Consider the following 18,233-nt stretch of genomic DNA (forward strand, 5'->3'; position numbering starts at 1 on the left):
CCCCGCACCAAAATCAGCAGAAAGTTTAGTTAGAACATTTGCCAGCGTACTCCATCCATTACTTAATGATCTAAGACTTTGCCCATCAGTGTCGGTTTTTCGAACGCACATCAAAGCATTCAATGTTCAAATGTTTGCGTAGCCCGCCTCAACAGGCGCAAAGCAAAGTTCAGTTGCTCGATTATCACTGAACCGAAAGGACGTTATACGCAAAATGGACGGGAGTAACGACGTTGTTCTTCAATTTATTGAAATACTTGAAGGAGAACCGCATATATGAAACATGAAACATAAAATGCATAAAAATGGTTGTCTGTAAAGTCGGTTTACTGACGATAACTGTTGAACGTGACAACTTCCGATTGTGCTTCTTTGTCGCTCGTTTCACGCTCTCGCTTGCACTTCAAGCCTTACATGGAACGCCTCAGAGCGAGGTAACGCCGCATGAGTCATGTTTTTTCGTGCGTGCAGCCGGCTGTATCGAATTATAAGACGTTGTCACGTCAAAAATGAATATCGTGTTATAAATAATTAAATACACTTAAAACTTTAAAAAATGTGGGCGTGTACTAGTGTACACACGTAAGAAGTGAAACTTCTTTATGACCTTATTTTTCAAAAAATAATTTACTATAATATGCAACTTTACAGAAATACGTCGAATCAATCGCGCGTGGTAGGGATAAGAAAAAGATGGCGCGTAACGGAAAAATGTCACGCGTTACGAAAAAACGTTACACTAAATTTTTTTACAACCCCGATATAAAGAAGATTCACTTCAAAAATACAGGTATATCTCGTCCACAAATACGTCGTCCATGTTGTTTGTTGTCTTCTAATTAATAACTGTGATGTGAAGAATCCGTAAAACCGTAAAACCTGTCTGGCAGGTGAAACAAACAAGATGTTTAAATGTTTGAGTCGCGCGGTCATACTAATCGTTGAGTAATTTTAGTGTTTGGGGGATGTTTGGTTATAGCAATTTGTCTGACTGATTAATTAATATAACATTGTAATAGTTATCTTAATAACATATCAAAAAATCAGACATTAAAAAAAAATTAAATTCATTTATTGGAGCTTTAAAGCGTCTGATAAAAGTTTTGGCTCAGGTGGCGCAGGTGTCACTGGTAGAGCTCCACAAACATTCAGATATTAAAAAGTATACTAGAGACTATTGTGAACCGAAACCTAAATGCTTTAGAAAATAAGTTGTGTCTTACCGCTCTGGGATCTTGGACCATACGAAAATCTGCTTTGAATACAAAATGTTTAAAAAGGTTTAAAGTTATATTTTTAGATATTTCTCGTTTTACTCTTAAAAAGTTATTATTGCCATTTTACTCATTAGGGTAAGTACTTTCGATATCAATGAAAAGTTTTTTGATATCCAAGTATTTGTATTCTCATTGTTGAATGTTGATATCTGCAATAGTTACGGAATAATCGCCTGTGCACACTTAACGATTACACCCGGTATAGTAATAGATCATGTTTGGTCAAAACAAATATTTTGGTGCACAGTCTATATAGTTAATAGTATGTATAACGTCTTTTGTGTTCTCCTCTTTAAGGTGCTCGTATGAAACTCGCCGCGAATCTTATCGCGAATGAAGTTCATGTACGGAAAAGGAGTGAATTTGTCTTTTTAACGCAAAAATTTGGTGTCTATAGCCCGTAACGTAAAGAGTAAAGACGTTAAATATTGTTAAATAATTAGTAGTTACTAGAGTCTAGACATTGGTCAAGACTCTAGACAGTGCACCAAAAATATTTGTTTTGAAAAAACATGATCCGTATTGAAAATTTCCACACTAACCCGCGCAGGAAAATATATGAACACTCGCCGATAAGCGCTGAACGGCGCCGACAAGTTCCGACAAGCTTCAACACGCGCTGCTCAGCGCTGGGCCCTGCCATATAAAATTTGTATTGGTCTGCTTCAACCTGCTTCCTTTGTGTAGAACGAACCAGCGCTGACAAGCGCCAGTAAGCGCTTATAAGTTTCCGGCTTATAAGTTGGCTCAGTGTAGGTACTCGACACACTCGAGAACTTTATAGCGGCAGTACACATGGGGCCAAGGCGTTGGGCCAACGTGTTGGGAAAAAATGAAGGATATCAAGATTCCTGTTCACACATTGGCGTACAGATCATTCTGCATTGGCGCTTCAAGGATGGACGTAGTCCGTAGAAGTTCTTGCAGCCGCGGCAATTTATTTATACAGTGCGTTTAATTATTACGTACATGTGCATCAATAACAATGAATGTACTCTGCCGTCTGCGATGATACCATTTTCCAATCTCTATTGTCCTTTTTTATTTCTGTATAAATAAAACATTATTATGTTTAGATTTTTTCAAATGTTTAAAATGTGTACATTTTACACTTAATTTAATTTTAATTACCTATAAAACGAAACTTTAAAGATTATATAATATTATTATATTAAATGATAATATTATTTATGTAATAAAGCACAATTTGATCAAAACCACGCTCATTGTATATTGTTATTTAATTTTTAAGAACAAGTAACTTTTTAATACTATTTTACTCTTTTTATAAATAAATTTTTTTTATCGCATTGTATGAAAGTGAGATAAGAAAAACATCTAGAGTAATATAATAAATAGAAAATAAAACATCTGATTTATTGAGATTGGTTTTTATTTTTGTGTAGTTCATGCCGTGGATTCCAAATTATTCCTTCATGTCGATACAATTCTACGAATTGTAAAACCTCATTGCTTGTCCACATCGGCGCCTCGGGCCTCCATCGCTATTGGAACATGGTTAAACGTAAATTTCATTGACGCGCAACGATACTGTCTCCGCTGACGCGTAACAACAAACTGAACAAGACACCAACGTGTGAACGCTGTTTGCGGAGCGCGCCAAGATCCTTTGATGTGTGCACAAAAAACCGACAACATTCGGTTGGCCTGCCAATATTGGCGCCAACTAGGCTAATGAAGCCAACATACCGCCAAGTAGCTCTCTACACGTTGGCCCAACCCGTTGGCCCAACACGTTGGGCCCATGTGTACTGCCACCATTACATTATCGCCCAACTGTCAGATTTTGTACCTACATACTCTGTGGTAAAGCTGTGGTACCTACCACAGGCAAAGAGGATAAATAGTCCATTGAATGAGTCCCTCCAAGGGGGGTCTAGAGTGCGTGAGTTAGTAACGTAAGATGTTTCTTCAGAAACATGTCAAGAGTCCCTAGGTAATAAACATACTAAAACCCCGGGACACTAGGAGGAGCCCCGGAGTGGAAGGAGGGGGGAAATGGGTCCATTTTTTCATTTTTCGCTTAAATCTCAAAAACGGTACATGTTAGAGAAAAACTTTCAAGGAAAAGTTGATAGGCCATAAAATTATCTACAAGTTGAACCTAAATTAGTTTTTCCTATATCCTACCGTTTCTGAGTTATACGCAGTAAAAAATGATTTTGGCTCAAACAATTTCCCCATACTACACATCAATCGATCAAAAAATATTTCTTTCTTCCAAAAAACTCAAATGTGCAACTTGTGACCGGTACTGATAGATTGCTCTTAATTAGGTCTATAATTGGTAAAATAAACACATTCCTCCATGTAAGCCTTTAGGAGGAACCGATTGTCAAAATATTATATTAGGGCAGTTTCAGTTACTGAACTTGATCTTTTTATTTTTTTCTTCCAAAAAACTCAAAAGTGCAACTTGTGACCAGTACAGATAGATTGCTCATAATTAGGTCTATCATTGATAAAAATACCAGATTCCACCACGGAGGCGTTTACGGGGAATTGAATTTTATCAGGGTAGTTACGATACTTGAACTTTTTATTTTTTTTCTTCCAAAAAACTCAAAAGTGCAATCTATCGGTACCGGTCACAAGTTGCACTTTTGAGTTTTTTGGAAGAAAGAAATATTTTTTGTTCGATTGATGTGTAGTATGGGGAAATTGTTTGAGCCAAAATCATGTTTTACTGCGTATAACTCAGAAACGGTAGGATATAGGAAAAAATGATTTAGCTACAACTTGTAGATAATTTTATGGCCTTTCAACTTTTCCTTGAAAGTTTTTCTCTAACATGTACCGTTTTTGAGATTTAAGCGAAAAATGAAAAAATTGACCCATTGCCCCCCTCCCCCCACTCCGGGGCTCCTCCTAGTGTCCAGGGGTTTTAGTATGTTTATTACCTAGGGACTCTTGACAGGTTTCCGAAGAAACATCTTACGTTACTAACTCACGCACTCTAGAACTTTTTATTCAATGGACTAAAAAGGAGGATAACGATATAATCACTACGTTTTGACCACAGGTACCTACTAGATCTGTGGAGTGTGGTACGTCTACATTTTGTTGTGAGACTTTTGTCGTGGCGAAACTACTCTTTTATCTCTGTAGTCTGTGGTTAATGGTTTATTTGTATTGTAAACGGGGATTTACGCTTAAAATCAATAATTGAAATTTTTTTATTGTTGTTACCAAGAAGCTTATATCCGTATTATTATAGTACTCTTTGCTTATATCGCTGATACACTGTAACTGTAACCATATTCATTGAAAACAGTATTAATTAAACTACTCTTTGAATAAAACCTAAAAGTTTCTTTCTTACAATGAAAAGCAAGAAACAAGCTGCCGAGTTGCAAGAAATAGAAAATTTACTTGAAAGTGACGACGAACTACCGCGTGAGTGACTTGGATTATAAGTTTTTACGGATAAAACTTAAAGTATGTACGCTATCTCTATAATTTTGTATTTGTAGTCTAAAAAGATATTGCCTTTGCAGATTCATATAATGAGAACCCTGAAATCCCCGCTTACGTAAATGACGAAAGGTTTAATCCAATCGTATTCAGATGGATAGATAATCCCGAAATGCAAGCCCATTTCTCAAATACAGTTAACAATCAAACTGAGTCACTGAATGAATGTCAGAACGAAACAGACGATACATTGGAGAAGGATTTGGAAAAGAAATACATAACTAAAGGATATTTGAGCAAGCAAGATTTACTTTGTATAAAGTGCATAGCAGGATCTGTTCCTGATGCTTTAATTTTATGGTTTGTAGACTTTCTTGTGCGTAAAAACATTCAATCGAAGTATCAGGGAAGGTTTAAAAGTTGTCTTGTAAGTAATTTTCCCAGTGATATAAACTACTTTAATAACAATACAAAGAAATATGATGCTGTTGACACCTCAAAGAAAAAGTATAAAATTGTTTTAAAAGTGTAAGTTAATTTTAATAGATAATTATAATATATAATGTGTTTGAAATAGCTTTACAGTTTCTCTCTCTGCCTATTTCTTCTTCACAACTAAACTACTGAACCGATTTTGCACAAAGATAGTTTGCAACCTGAGAGATTTCGTAATAGCACAGAAACTGTTACTATACCAATTTTCTAAATTTACTTATTAGGTAGAAGATGTTTAATAAAAACTTACTTAGTGCTACAATAATCTTATAAGTTTAGTTGTGACTTATTCCTGGATCTCTAGAACATGTAAACATTAACCTTTTGACCGCCAGAGCAAAAACGCATCGCCGTGCCCTCCACGCCAAGCCACAAATTCAATGAGATAACCTTGAAAATAGTAGGGAGTCCAAAATGTTATCGATAAACATAATAATTCACGTCTGAATATTTGAATAAACAGCTTATAACACAAAAATAATATTTATTTAACCTCATCTCCTACTGTAAAAACTTAAGACCACATTTATAGCAACTATCAACAAAAAAAATCAACCTTTTGAGATACAAAAATACATATAAAATTGCAGCAAGTTACAGCACTATTCTCTATCAGTTACGCCCCATTGGCATGTATACATGCCAATGGGGCGGGCAACCATCCTTTTTTTATAATCTCTCGCTTCTGATTAGGGATGTGTAGCTGTATATTATTATAACTTATCGAGTTTATTTATTAAGTTTATATGAACTATAGGTATTATTGTGGAGTGTTTATTTGTAAATATCAAAACAACTATTACCTTTAAATAAAGGGAATTGCATTAAAACTACATATTTATTTTCCAATCATTTAGTTTAATACTTGAGTTATTACAAATACTAATTATATGTAGGTACCTATTTAGGTCAATTACCATATTTTGATATGACATAGCGACAATTTGTATCATAAGAATATTCTAATAAAGGCACTGATTAGACTTATTAGGTAATAAATTTTGAAAACTGCTCGCTCTGTCACTCGCCCGCTACTCGATAAAATATTTTTACAACTTTCCGCACTTAACAACACGGCACGCGCTTACGACGTCACCAGTCCGACATCTATTCATGTCAATGGCGCAGAAGGGATTGCATATCGATACTGTGCTAGGGATGCGCATGTTTGGCGAAAAGGAAAATATTCAAATCAACAATATCCACAATATAGACAATATGGTATTATACCAAAGAATGTAGTATTTACCTTTTTTCTCAGTGACTAAGCTTATATATTTTTTTTGTAGTTATTACAAAAATTAAGCGAATTAGAGTAATTTCGCTGAAATTTTAATGAAGTTACTTGAATATTGTGGCTAACACACGATATTTTAGTGTATGTATTTTATCATACGTATATATTACACACAACAAGTATTTAAATATTTTATTTCATATTTATATTCGTATTTAATTATAACACTAAACATTCATTACACAAAACACAAAAAATACAGACATGCATTACACTCATACAAAATAATTATAATATTTATTATTTTATGACGGAGTCGCGGTATTCGCGTAGTATGCGTGCCGCGACGAAATTATCACGGTCCCAGCGGGTAGATCGGAATATTTCTTCAAGTTTCTTCACAATTGTAAAAGTAACAGTTCGATCTTAGTTACCGAATGCGCATCTAGTCAGTGTCTTTTTTGTTCTTGTATTTTCATGCCCAAAGTGTTGCTTGTATCTGATAATTGTCTCTCTCCTTCTACGTGGAGTAATAAACGTTAAAACTGTGAGTGTGTGGTTATTTGTGCATCACCCAAAGGTACTGTACCTAGCGTAATTGATATCCGTTATCACGCACCCCACAAATTGGTGACCCCTCTGAACACTATATATATAAAAATTAAAAACTATGTCCAGTGCAAGTGATTCCGAAAACGCTGATCGAGTTAATACTCAAGCGCGAAGGTGCGTCAAAATGGCGGAACGACCGTTGCACGTGTCGCCCGCCCAGCAACCATCTGTTAATTTACGGATCCCACCTTTTTGGCCTGAAAAGCCTGCAATATGGTTCGCACAAGTTGAAGGACAATTTGCTATTATGAACATTACTGACAATGCTACCAAATTTTATCACATATTGGCAACATTAGATCGACAGTATGCGGCCGAGGTTGAAGACATCCTTACCGGCCCTGCTGATTATATTAAATTAAAATCGGAATTAATAAAAAGATTATCCGTGTCTAGAGATAATAAAGTGAAACAGCTGTTGATGCACGAGCAGCTGGGACTACGCAAGCCGTCTCAATTTCTGCGGCATTTACAACATCTAGCTGGTCCCGAAATTCCAAAAGATTTTTTGAAAACGATCTGGACCAGCCGACTACCTGCTGGATTGCAGCCGATCGTTGCGTCACAACCTACGCTGTCCCTGGACGCCCTGGCTGAGCTGGCTGACCGCGTGTACGAGATCGCGGCTCCCACTACTCATGTTGCAGCGACTTCGTCATCGTCATCTTCGGCAATGGACGACTTGGCACGCCAGGTGGTGGAGCTGACGCGCCAGGCGAGCGCGCTATCCACCCAAGTAAGCAGTTCCCGACCCGGTCCCCGTGTGCGCAGAGATCCCTCTCCCCATCGTCGTCAACGGTCTTCTTCTCGACGGTCCCACTCTAATTACCGGCGTTACCCTATCTGCTGGTATCATAATAAACATGGCACAAAGGCTAACAGATGCATTAAGCCATGCGACTTCAAGGCATCGCACGACACGAAACGCGTACGACAATCAGTGATGGCGACTAACGCCTGTCCCATTTCCCCCGGTCGTCTTTTCATAACAGACCCCACTCTTAATGTTGAATATCTAATAGATACTGGTAGTGATATTTGTGTTTTCCCTATAACTGCTGTGTCTGAAAAAAGATGTAAAACTAATTATCAACTGTGTGCTGCTAATGGTTCCGTCATCGATACTTACGGTTACATTCAATTAAACCTTAACTTAGGCTTACGTCGCGTATTTCCATGGCGTTTTGTTGTAGCTGACGTCACTAAAGCTATTATTGGTGTAGATTTCCTTTCACATTACCAAATTATAGTTGACGTAAGTAAAAAACAATTGATCGATGGCTTAACCAATGTCAGCAGCTCAGCAATAAATTGTAATATGATTAATTGTAATATTTCTAGTGTTAAGGTTGTAACTGGTGGTGATAGTAATTATCATAAAATTTTAGCGCAATACCCAGAACTAACACGCCCCGCTGGTACTCCAGGTATTGTCAAACACAACACTACACACCACATTCGCACAACTCCTGGCCCTCCTGTTTCCTGTTCTCCTAGGCGTTTGGCTCCTGACAAACTCAAAATAGCAAAGCAGGAATTCGAGGCTATGATAGCCAACGGAACAGCCCGTCCATCTGACAGCCCGTGGTCGTCTCCGCTTCACCTCGCATCGAAGAAGGACAATGGATGGCGTCCATGCGGTGACTACAGACTTCTCAACGCAAGAACGATACCAGATAAGTATCCAATCAGGCACATACAGGACTTTTCACACTGTCTGTCTGGTTGTACTATCTTCTCTGTCATCGATTTAGTTAAGGCCTACAACCAGATTCCTGTTCTTGAAGGCGATATCCCGAAGACAGCGATCACCACACCCTTCGGTTTGTACGAATTTCCTTTTATGACCTTCGGACTTCGCAACGCAGGTCAAACTTTTCAGAGATTTGTCGATGAGTTGACGCGAGGCCTAGATTTCTGTTATCCTTATCTTGATGACTTCCTGATATTCAGCAGATCAGCACAAGAGCACGAAGACCACCTGCGCCAACTCTTTACCCGTATGAGAGATTATGGTGTTCTTATTAACACAGCCAAGTGTGTCTTCGGCGCTCCTAAGGTAACATTTCTAGGCTACGAAATCTCTGAAAAGGGAACCAAACCTTTGGACAGCAAGGTGCAAGCTATTGCTGATTTTCCTGTCCCAAGAACTGTTCGAGAGCTACGAAGATTCTTGGGCATGGTTAATTTCTATCGACGTTTCTTGCCCAATGCTGCCCAAATTCAAGCACCATTAAATGCTTTGCTTGTAGGTTCCGTCAAAGGTTCTCATCCCGTGGTCATAGAAGGAAATTCGCTGCAGTCATTCCAGGACTGTAAGAAAAGCCTTTGCGAAGCAGCCCTGCTCGCTCATCCTGCCAGTGAAGCTAAATTAGGACTCGTCACTGACGCTTCAGATACAGCGATAGGTGGAGTCCTACAACAGCTTAAGGATGATGATTGGCAGCCGCTCGCATTCTTCTCGCGCAAGTTGAGCCCGTCACAGGTAAAATACTCACCATACGATCGAGAGCTCCTTGCCATCTACGAGAGCATACGGTATTTCCGACACATGCTAGAGGCCAACCACTTCACGATCTATACTGACCACAAGCCGTTATGTTACGCTTTCCACGAGAGGAAAAGTAACTGCACGCCGCGTCAGTATAGACACCTCGACTACATCTCGCAGTTCACAACCGACATACAGCACATATCAGGTGCAAATAATGTCGTCGCTGATACTTTATCGCGCGTATGTGAACTGCAGAGGCCTGTCGATTTAGAAGAGATGGCAAGGTTGCAAGCTTCAGATCCTGAGCTCACTGCGCATCTCAAAGGCGAATCATCTCTTCGCCTAAAACGGATGAATTTACCTGGAAGTCGCACTCAACTGTACTGCGACGTCAGTACACCGACTCCCAGACCTTTCGTCCCTACACAACTGCGTCAGCAGGTTTTCAATTGTCTGCACTCATTGAGTCACCCAGGCGCAAATTCATCAGCCAAGCTCGTTGCACAGAGGTTTGTCTGGCCTTTAATGCGGAAGGACTGCCGCGAATGGTCTAAGGCATGTTTGACCTGTCAGCGCTCGAAGGTGAACAGGCATGTCGCGTCACCTATTGGTACGCTCGCTTTACCTTCAGCGCGATTCAAACATGTCCATATAGACCTAATCGGCCCTTTACCACCTTGTGGTGATTATCGGTATTGCCTAACAGCCGTCGATCGCTTCACGCGATGGCCGGAAGCTGTACCACTTACCGACATCACCGCAGAAACTGTCGCGAAAGCTTTTGTGTCCTGCTGGGTAGCCCGTTATGGTTGTCCAACCGACGTCGTTACCGACCGCGGTGCACAATTTCAATCGGCCCTATTCCAGCAGCTCGCTAAGTCTATCGGTTTCGATCACCGTAAGACAACCGCATATCACCCGCAGTGCAACGGCTTGGTGGAGCGCTTCCACAGACAATTGAAAGCTGCAATTACCTGTCACGCTGACGCAAACTGGGTAGAAACACTACCTCTCGTGCTTCTCGGCATAAGAAGTGCTGTGAAAGAGGATCTGCACTCCTCCTCAGCCGAGCTGGTTTTCGGTGAACCACTTCGCCTACCAGGTGAATTTTTTGGTCACGACACTTCGTCTTATACTACCGATATCACCGACTTATCAGCTCGGTTGACAAATTTCGCCAGGAACATTCGCCCAGTACCAACTAAACATCACGGTAAGAAAAACATATTCATCTACAAAGATTTAGCCTCATGTGGTCACGTATTCCTTAGGGAAGACGCACTGCGCGGCTCTTTACAACCCGCATATACAGGGCCACATGAGGTCATTTCAAGAGATCACAAATTTTTCAAAATTAAATTAAAAGGAAAGTCAACGACAGTTAGCATCGACCGTCTGAAGCCAGCCTATTTACTGTCATCTTCTCCCGAAATCCTTCCTTCTCCCGCTCTTCCACCTCCCGATCCTCCCCTACCTCTTCCCAGTGCTCCTGTGGCATATACCACTCGCTCTGGGAGGAGAGTTCACTTCCCAGACTTTTATCGCCCTTAACCCGGTCTCTGGAGGGGAGTGATGTGGCTAACACACGATATTTTAGTGTATGTATTTTATCATACGTATATATTACACACAACAAGTATTTAAATATTTTATTTCATATTTATATTCGTATTTAATTATAACACTAAACATTCATTACACAAAACACAAAAAATACAGACATGCATTACACTCATACAAAATAATTATAATATTTATTATTTTATGACGGAGTCGCGGTATTCGCGTAGTATGCGTGCCGCGACGAAATTATCACGGTCCCAGCGGGTAGATCGGAATATTTCTTCAAGTTTCTTCACAATTGTAAAAGTAACAGTTCGATCTTAGTTACCGAATGCGCATCTAGTCAGTGTCTTTTTTGTTCTTGTATTTTCATGCCCAAAGTGTTGCTTGTATCTGATAATTGTCTCTCTCCTTCTACGTGGAGTAATAAACGTTAAAACTGTGAGTGTGTGGTTATTTGTGCATCACCCAAAGGTACTGTACCTAGCGTAATTGATATCCGTTATCACGCACCCCACAAATATTACACTACATCACTAGTAGGCACGTATACATGTCATTGGCGCGAGAGAACATGCTTTTTTAGCCATTAATTAAGTTATTTTTTGTCATCAAATATTTGAATAACTACTTGGCAATTTTGTTTACTGTGTACAATTATGTAATAACTGGGGATTCAGTTCATAAACTGTATAAATAAAACACGTAAAAGTAAAGGTTTAATATGTTTATTTTGTATTTATCTATGATCTGTTTCTTGGCATGTATAGGTGTCGTTGGCGCACAGGGCACGATTGCGCATGACATCTATAGATGTCATTGGCGTTCAAAAGGTTAAACAAGTAAAATTACAAAGTATTTTGCGCACTTAATATTAATTTTTGATAATTTTAAGGATCTATACTAAATAATTCATTAATGTATGTTTGCATTCAACAAATTCAAAAGCAACTAAACTCAAAAACAACGATTGATGAGAGACTGAAACTATCTTTCTTCAGTTTTGTGTTCCTATCAAAAATACTGAAGTAGTGTTAAAAGACTCAAAAAATAAATTTATATTTACTACAACTGTTGTCAAAATATATTATAACTTGATCAGTAGCTGGTTATTGTAATAGAGATATATTTTGTGTTAAAACAATCTAGAGATGTTGTATAGACCGGGTAACCTTGTTTTCTCTTCTAGAGCCAATATTTGGCTCTTAAATTTCATACTTGAATAATTATAACATGTTTACAACCAAACTTTCCCCATGTGTCTCCTCATTTAGGCCAGTCTTTCTTATTTTTTATTAAAATTGAGTGTATTATTATTCTTTTGTGCTTGATTTGACACAAGTATTATATTATGTTAAAAAATATAAATGAATATATTTCTAACATTAGCATAAAATATCCAAATCTATTTTATAAATTAGATTTTATGTAAGACCCATAAATTATGGGACAATGTTACCCTGTCCAACTGTATAACTATAATTAGTGTATTATAGTTTTATTAATAGTTTTAATTGTAATAAAAAAGTTAAATAAAACAGAATTTATTAACAATTTATATATTTTATTATAATATTGTAACTCATCTACATTCCCCTCATATTATGTTATTAATGCCATCACATGGAAATTCTTGACCGAGTTTATATTTTTCCTTTCTCTAATTGCTCCAAGAACCCTTTTGAACATCTAACAGATTGCTGATAACATTTTTCAAACCCTTTTGCATCACTATCCTGTAAAATAATGTTACAAGTTATACTTTACGATAAAATAAAAATTTGAAGTTTACTCTTTAAGGCGCGGGTCAAACACAAGCGGCGCGGGCGCGGGCGTGCCATAAGCGCACCTCTTGAATCTGTTTTGCACCACGTCCTTCTTATACATTTTTTATGAAAGAATTTTGGACAGGCGTCGAGACGGCACGCCACGGTTGTGCCAAGGTTGCGCCTTTCCAAAATTATTTCATACAAAATGCCAATAGCGCACCCGATGCACGCCGGCAGCGCGCCCGCGGCGCGCCGCGCCGCTTGTATATGTCCCGCGCCTAAGAAATACATACATAATATGGATCCCTTATAATTCTCTCTCCTTCTGGGTCGAATGTTCCAAAGAGTAAGAGTTTAGCCTTAGATCCTTTTGGAGCCTTTGAATTCAGTGATCTCATATTTTCATCATCCATACCAAAAATATAGTCATAGTGGTTAAAGTCTTCTTTGACAATCTGAAATCATAGTAATATTAATAATTTTATGTGGCAAGAGACAACCTACAAATTAATCGAGGGAAATTGTTTTGCAAACCTGTCTGGCACAATTGTTATAGGGAACATCATGATTCTTCATAGTATCCAACGCTCGCCAGTCTGGTGGATTGCCTACATGCCAGCCACCTATCGCTGCGCTGTCGATTTCCCATTCGTCCCCTTTGTTTAAATCATTAACAGTCTTCTGAAATACTCCTTCTGCAATGGGCGACCGGCAAATGTTTCCTGTAAATAGTAAGTACAACGTTTAATAACTATCCCGTGCAGATAAATGATGAACACATTTATGTATATAAATAATAAGGGTATACCCAAACAAATAAAGAGGGCTTTTTTCTTTTCACTAGCCATATTTAAAAAATAAAGAAGTTATCAGCACAGTCAACAGAAACAACAAAAATATTATCGAAATTCGAATGTTCTATGTGTCAAAAATGACAACTGGAAATTTCAAGTTCTGACTTCTGACATTTATCCCACAGACAAATGGCAAAACCGTGAACACAGACCAATTGCTTTAAAATTTAATGATAAATCTTATTTGTAAATTTGCTTCTAAATTTAGGGAGGTATGTATTTTTTCTGGTCGAGTAGAATTCGTGTAGAAGTGTAGAAGTTACATAATGCCCAGGATACACGAAAAAAATAGCCAAGAACCATTTGTATTTTATTGACACTGGCAGAAGCCAGAAAGTCTTCGCTCATTGTCAAAATTTGAAAAAAAAAAAGTTGTACTAGTTGACTTTGACATTGACGTAAAAAATTTGAATCCAAATTTTGCCAAATTTCCAAAAGTGATTGGAAATTGGAATTTGCGTATAAAATTTATAAAATTAAAATTTTCTAAAATTACCCATTTTTCTGATGTCTGGAGGAGAATATAGATATGTTTGGCGAATTGCTTTTCGGAATTTTATCAATTCATTTAAACCGCGGCAAGTACGGGGAAATAAAATGGGTACTTATTTATTATTTACTGAAATAACTTTCGATAATAATGATTTTATTTCCAGTTGTTTATATTTATACTTTTCTATAGATTATGATATAATTTTTGTGTTTATAGGAAAAGATTACATTGGAAATGAGTACTTCGAAATACCAGCGGATCCTAGTAGGGGGAAAAGAAATCCAGCCAGATGGTATGATCCGCCGAAAGGCTTAGATTTTCAAGATCCAATACCAGCAGAATGGGAAGCATGGCTGCGAATGAGGAGGTTAGTTAAGTGTGAATCTTGGTAGAACAAACTAGGTTTATTTATAAGGAAGATAGAGAAAGTGAGTGTATATTATACATATATTTAAGCAATTGTCGTTGATAACATTGGAGTTTCTTGGTACCAATGTGTCCGTATTCTATAATTATGAAGAGTTAGTAATCCATGCCAACTACAAAATCTGTGTTTTATGAGAAGCTTTAAATTTTATACAAATAAATGTGTTGTTGCATTGAAAAATTATGGTATGGAAAATAATTTCCTTTGTTTTTTTCAGGAAAGAACCACCCACAGAAGAAGAAATAGCAAGGAATGTTGCCATAGCCCAAATGAAAAAGGTGAATGCAGCAAAAATTGAACAAAACAGACTGGCTGAGGGTGGTTCATTGCCCGCTCCTGCTGATAAAGGGCCTGAATCATATCCTAAGTACAAGGACTATCATGTTGGGGATATAATGGATGAACACAGGAATAAATACTAGGCGCTGTGATATGCTAAAAGTAGAATAATTAGCTAATAGATTATAATATTATCTAAATATATTATTTTAGATATTAAATAAATGTACTTTGAAGTTTGAACTATAGTTGTTTTAATCCTCTGGGTATTTTTATTACATGCCTAACAACAACAACCAATTAACAAGCAAATAAAAAAAACTGCAATAATAATCAAACAAAACATGTTGTATTTTGAAATCGGTTTCTACCCATTGTTTCACTAGCGTTTAGCTACTATTATGTATTCTGTGGTTTCACTCACATCTGAATGAATCGTAAGGTTTAGCTAGTTGTAGTTAGCATACAAAAAAAAAACAAGTATCTACCGCAATAATTCACCTCACCATACATAAAAATCTCATCGTACTCGGCGATAGGTGAAAAATTGAAAGAAAAAGTCAACTCCGAAACTACGTTTACGTTTAAACTTTCGCAAGTTAGATACGACATTCCCGTAAACACAGTCCTGAAATACGGTAAAACGCAACGCTAAAGGAAAAAGGGCTTAAAGCATAAATTTAAAGCTACAACCACAGTAACAACTTACAACATAATAAAAAAAAAACCGGCCAAGTGCGAGTCGGGCTCGCGCACAAAGGGTTCCGTAGCAGCAAATATAATAAATTACAGTTAAATCAACCTATCTCAAAAACTATAAGAGATACTTTGATCAAACCAAAAATCGTTGAAAGAGTTAATTAGCATGCATCACCTCTATTTTTTTTAGAATTTTATACCCCGTAGTTATAAAAATAGAGGGGGGGGGACATACTTTTTACGACTTTGAGAGCTGATATCTCAAAAACCGTTCACTTTAAGAAAAATGTTTTTTAGAAAACTTTATATCATTTTAAAAGACCTTTCCATTGATACCCCACACGGGTATGTACATCGAAAAAAAAAATTTCATCCCTCAGTTACATGTATGGGGGGCCCCACCCCCAATTCTTTTTTTTACTATTTAGTGTCATATTTTTGTAGCGGTTCATACAACACATATTCCCATCAAATTTCATCACTGTAGTACTTATAGTTTCCGAGTAAATCGGCTGTGACAGACGGACAGACGGACAGACGGACAGACGGACATGACGAAACTATAAGGGTTCCGTTTTTGCCATTTTGGCTACGGAACCCTAAAAAAGGTTTATTCGTAGGCCTCGGTGCGTGCGTCCGACTCACACTTAGCCGGTTTTATTAATTATTTTTTTTACGTATACATACAACGACTTCATTCAACATTTACGAACAATACATATTTCAATTTTGAACTATTCGTAAAATGACTTCAACGGAATGGACGGTTTTCGCTTGCGGCTGCGCCCGCGTAATTAAAGAAGATACAATAATAATATAGGTACATACTGATTTGTTGATATGTGCACCTATTATTAGTTCAGTCTATTTATAAATATTTTGTATCACGGAGCACACACAATTTAGGTACTGTATTTATTTGACTCTTTGTTGTGCTGCCAATATTCAAACAATACAAACAAAAATTATTCTAAAAGAAAATAATAACCGGCCAAGTGCGAGTCGGGCTCGCGCACAAAGGGTTCCGTAGCAGCAAATATAATAAATTACAGTTAAATCAACCTATCTCAAAAACTATAAGAGATACTTTGATCAAACCAAAAATCGTTGAAAGAGTTAATTAGCATGCATCACCTCTATTTTTTTTAGAATTTTATACCCCGTAGTTATAAAAATAGAGGGGGGGGGACATACTTTTTACGACTTTGAGAGCTGATATCTCAAAAACCGTTCACTTTAAGAAAAATGTTTTTTAGAAAACTTTATATCATTTTAAAAGACCTTTCCATTGATACCCCACACGGGTATGTACATCGAAAAAAAAAATTTCATCCCTCAGTTACATGTATGGGGGGCCCCACCCCCAATTCTTTTTTTTACTATTTAGTGTCATATTTTTGTAGCGGTTCATACAACACATATTCCCATCAAATTTCATCACTGTAGTACTTATAGTTTCCGAGTAAATCGGCTGTGACAGACGGACAGACGGACAGACGGACAGACGGACATGACGAAACTATAAGGGTTCCGTTTTTGCCATTTTGGCTACGGAACCCTAAAAACAGCACTTAAGAGTGATAAGTACTTAAGTAAATATATTATTAAGTAATTAAACACAAACAAATGATAAATTTTGAAGAATTAAGGTATTTAGCAACATGATGGAAATATTATGGCTTGATTATGGCCTATCTAACTGACGTAGGTATACGTATAATAGTAAGACAATCTGACCGTTACCAAGTGTTGCTGCGAAAGTGAGCGATTATTATCTGTCTGTCAATATCTTCTTTTTCTTTTTGTCCTTTCTCCAAAATTGTTGGCTAAATCCAATTTAATCTATACTTATCTATGTTAATCTATACCAGGTAATATAAAGCTGAAGAGTTTTTTTGTTTGTTTTGAATGCGCTAATCTCAGAAACTGCTGGTCCGATTTGAAAAATTATTTCGGTACTAGATAGCCCATTTATCGAGGAAGGCTATATATAGGCTATATACCATCACGCTAAGACCAACAGAAACGAAGCAATGCCATATAATATAGGTATTCATTTTGTAAACTTACCTACTTTTTTTGGAATTCATCTGCGACTACGGATTTAAACCCGAGATCGGTCGATCTTGGATAACTAAACGGCAACACAACCAAAGCATTCCAAATTTAAGATAAAATAATAATGGAGAGGAAACTAAATACCTATAGGCTATATGTACTCTATAAGTAAACATTTTAAATTAGTTAATTTCTGAACAAATTTTTAAAAGTAAAAGTTAATTTATGTACCTACATTTAGGTACAACGGAAATAAGCTTTCTAGTTATGTAAGTACTTACACACATAGATGAAAAAAATAAAAAATAAATAATCATGCTCTGGTGAAATGATACAATTTCCGTTGTTTTTTGTGAAAAGTATCTAGGGTAGGTATTAGAACCTAGGTACCTAGGTATATATCTACAGAGGTTAAGAGTACTAATAATAAAGGATTAACTACGAATGTTTTAAATTATTTTTGGCAGATGTAAATGAAATAAACCATGCAATACCGTTTTAATTATTACTAGCTGCTCCGCGCGGTTTCACCCCCGTGGCT

The 18,233-nt window shown here is 37.2% G+C and overlaps 3 protein-coding genes and 1 long non-coding RNA gene across 4 annotated transcripts; 2 read left to right on the forward strand and 2 right to left on the reverse strand.

The window, feature by feature from the left end:
* Positions 1–2,652: 2,652 nt before the first annotated feature.
* LOC149907978 (uncharacterized) lies at positions 2,653–3,061 on the reverse strand. The gene is made up of 2 exons (XR_016456858.1): positions 2,869–3,061; positions 2,653–2,767 (listed from the first exon to the last, which is right to left on the reverse strand). It is a non-coding gene; the product is annotated as an uncharacterized LOC149907978 (long non-coding RNA).
* Positions 3,062–4,390: 1,329 nt separating this feature from the next.
* LOC149907979 (uncharacterized) lies at positions 4,391–5,688 on the forward strand. Its single transcript, XM_090103111.1, has 2 exons — positions 4,391–4,694; positions 4,796–5,688. The coding sequence occupies exons 1-2, from the start codon at positions 4,622–4,624 to the stop codon at positions 5,242–5,244; spliced, it is 522 nt and encodes a 173-aa protein (XP_089959237.1). The 5' UTR covers positions 4,391–4,621; the 3' UTR covers positions 5,245–5,688.
* Positions 5,689–12,656: 6,968 nt separating this feature from the next.
* LOC149907980 (low molecular weight phosphotyrosine protein phosphatase-like) lies at positions 12,657–13,837 on the reverse strand. The gene is made up of 4 exons (XM_090103112.1): positions 13,691–13,837; positions 13,417–13,604; positions 13,176–13,337; positions 12,657–12,849 (listed from the first exon to the last, which is right to left on the reverse strand). The coding sequence occupies exons 1-4, from the start codon at positions 13,728–13,730 to the stop codon at positions 12,757–12,759; spliced, it is 483 nt and encodes a 160-aa protein (XP_089959238.1). The 5' UTR covers positions 13,731–13,837; the 3' UTR covers positions 12,657–12,756.
* Positions 13,838–14,165: 328 nt separating this feature from the next.
* Positions 14,166–15,178, forward strand: LOC149907981 (NADH dehydrogenase [ubiquinone] 1 alpha subcomplex assembly factor 2). The gene is made up of 3 exons (XM_090103441.1): positions 14,166–14,337; positions 14,446–14,596; positions 14,874–15,178. Exons 1-3 carry the CDS (start codon positions 14,244–14,246, stop codon positions 15,076–15,078), a joined length of 450 nt encoding a protein of 149 aa, XP_089959567.1. The 5' UTR covers positions 14,166–14,243; the 3' UTR covers positions 15,079–15,178.
* Positions 15,179–18,233: the final 3,055 nt, after the last annotated feature.

The sequence above is a fragment of the Colias eurytheme genome, chromosome 6 (assembly GCF_061535395.1).
Source record: "Colias eurytheme isolate Ceu_HAF_F1 chromosome 6, ilColEury1 Martin Lab GWU primary, whole genome shotgun sequence".
NCBI classification, from domain to species: domain Eukaryota; kingdom Metazoa; phylum Arthropoda; class Insecta; order Lepidoptera; family Pieridae; genus Colias; species Colias eurytheme.

Bases quoted from the DNA above. Each gene is read 5' to 3' on its own strand.
- LOC149907979 (XM_090103111.1), top strand. From the start codon at position 4,622: ATGAAAAGCAAGAAACAAGCTGCCGAGTTGCAAGAAATAGAAAATTTA. The intron at 4,695-4,795 runs GTGAGTGACTTG...TTGCCTTTGCAG, and splicing joins AAGTGACGACGAACTACCGC to ATTCATATAATGAGAACCCT.
- LOC149907981 (XM_090103441.1), top strand. From the start codon at position 14,244: ATGTCTGGAGGAGAATATAGATATGTTTGGCGAATTGCTTTTCGGAAT. The intron at 14,338-14,445 runs GTACTTATTTAT...TTGTGTTTATAG, and splicing joins AGTACGGGGAAATAAAATGG to GAAAAGATTACATTGGAAAT. The intron at 14,597-14,873 runs GTTAGTTAAGTG...TGTTTTTTTCAG, and splicing joins GCATGGCTGCGAATGAGGAG to GAAAGAACCACCCACAGAAG.
- LOC149907980 (XM_090103112.1), bottom strand. From the start codon at position 13,730: ATGGCTAGTGAAAAGAAAAAAGCCCTCTTTATTTGTTTGG. The intron at 13,605-13,690 runs GTATACCCTTAT...TACTATTTACAG, and splicing joins AGCCCTCTTTATTTGTTTGG to GAAACATTTGCCGGTCGCCC. The intron at 12,850-13,175 runs GTATGTATTTCT...ATTATTTTACAG, and splicing joins TTATAAGGGATCCATATTAT to GATAGTGATGCAAAAGGGTT.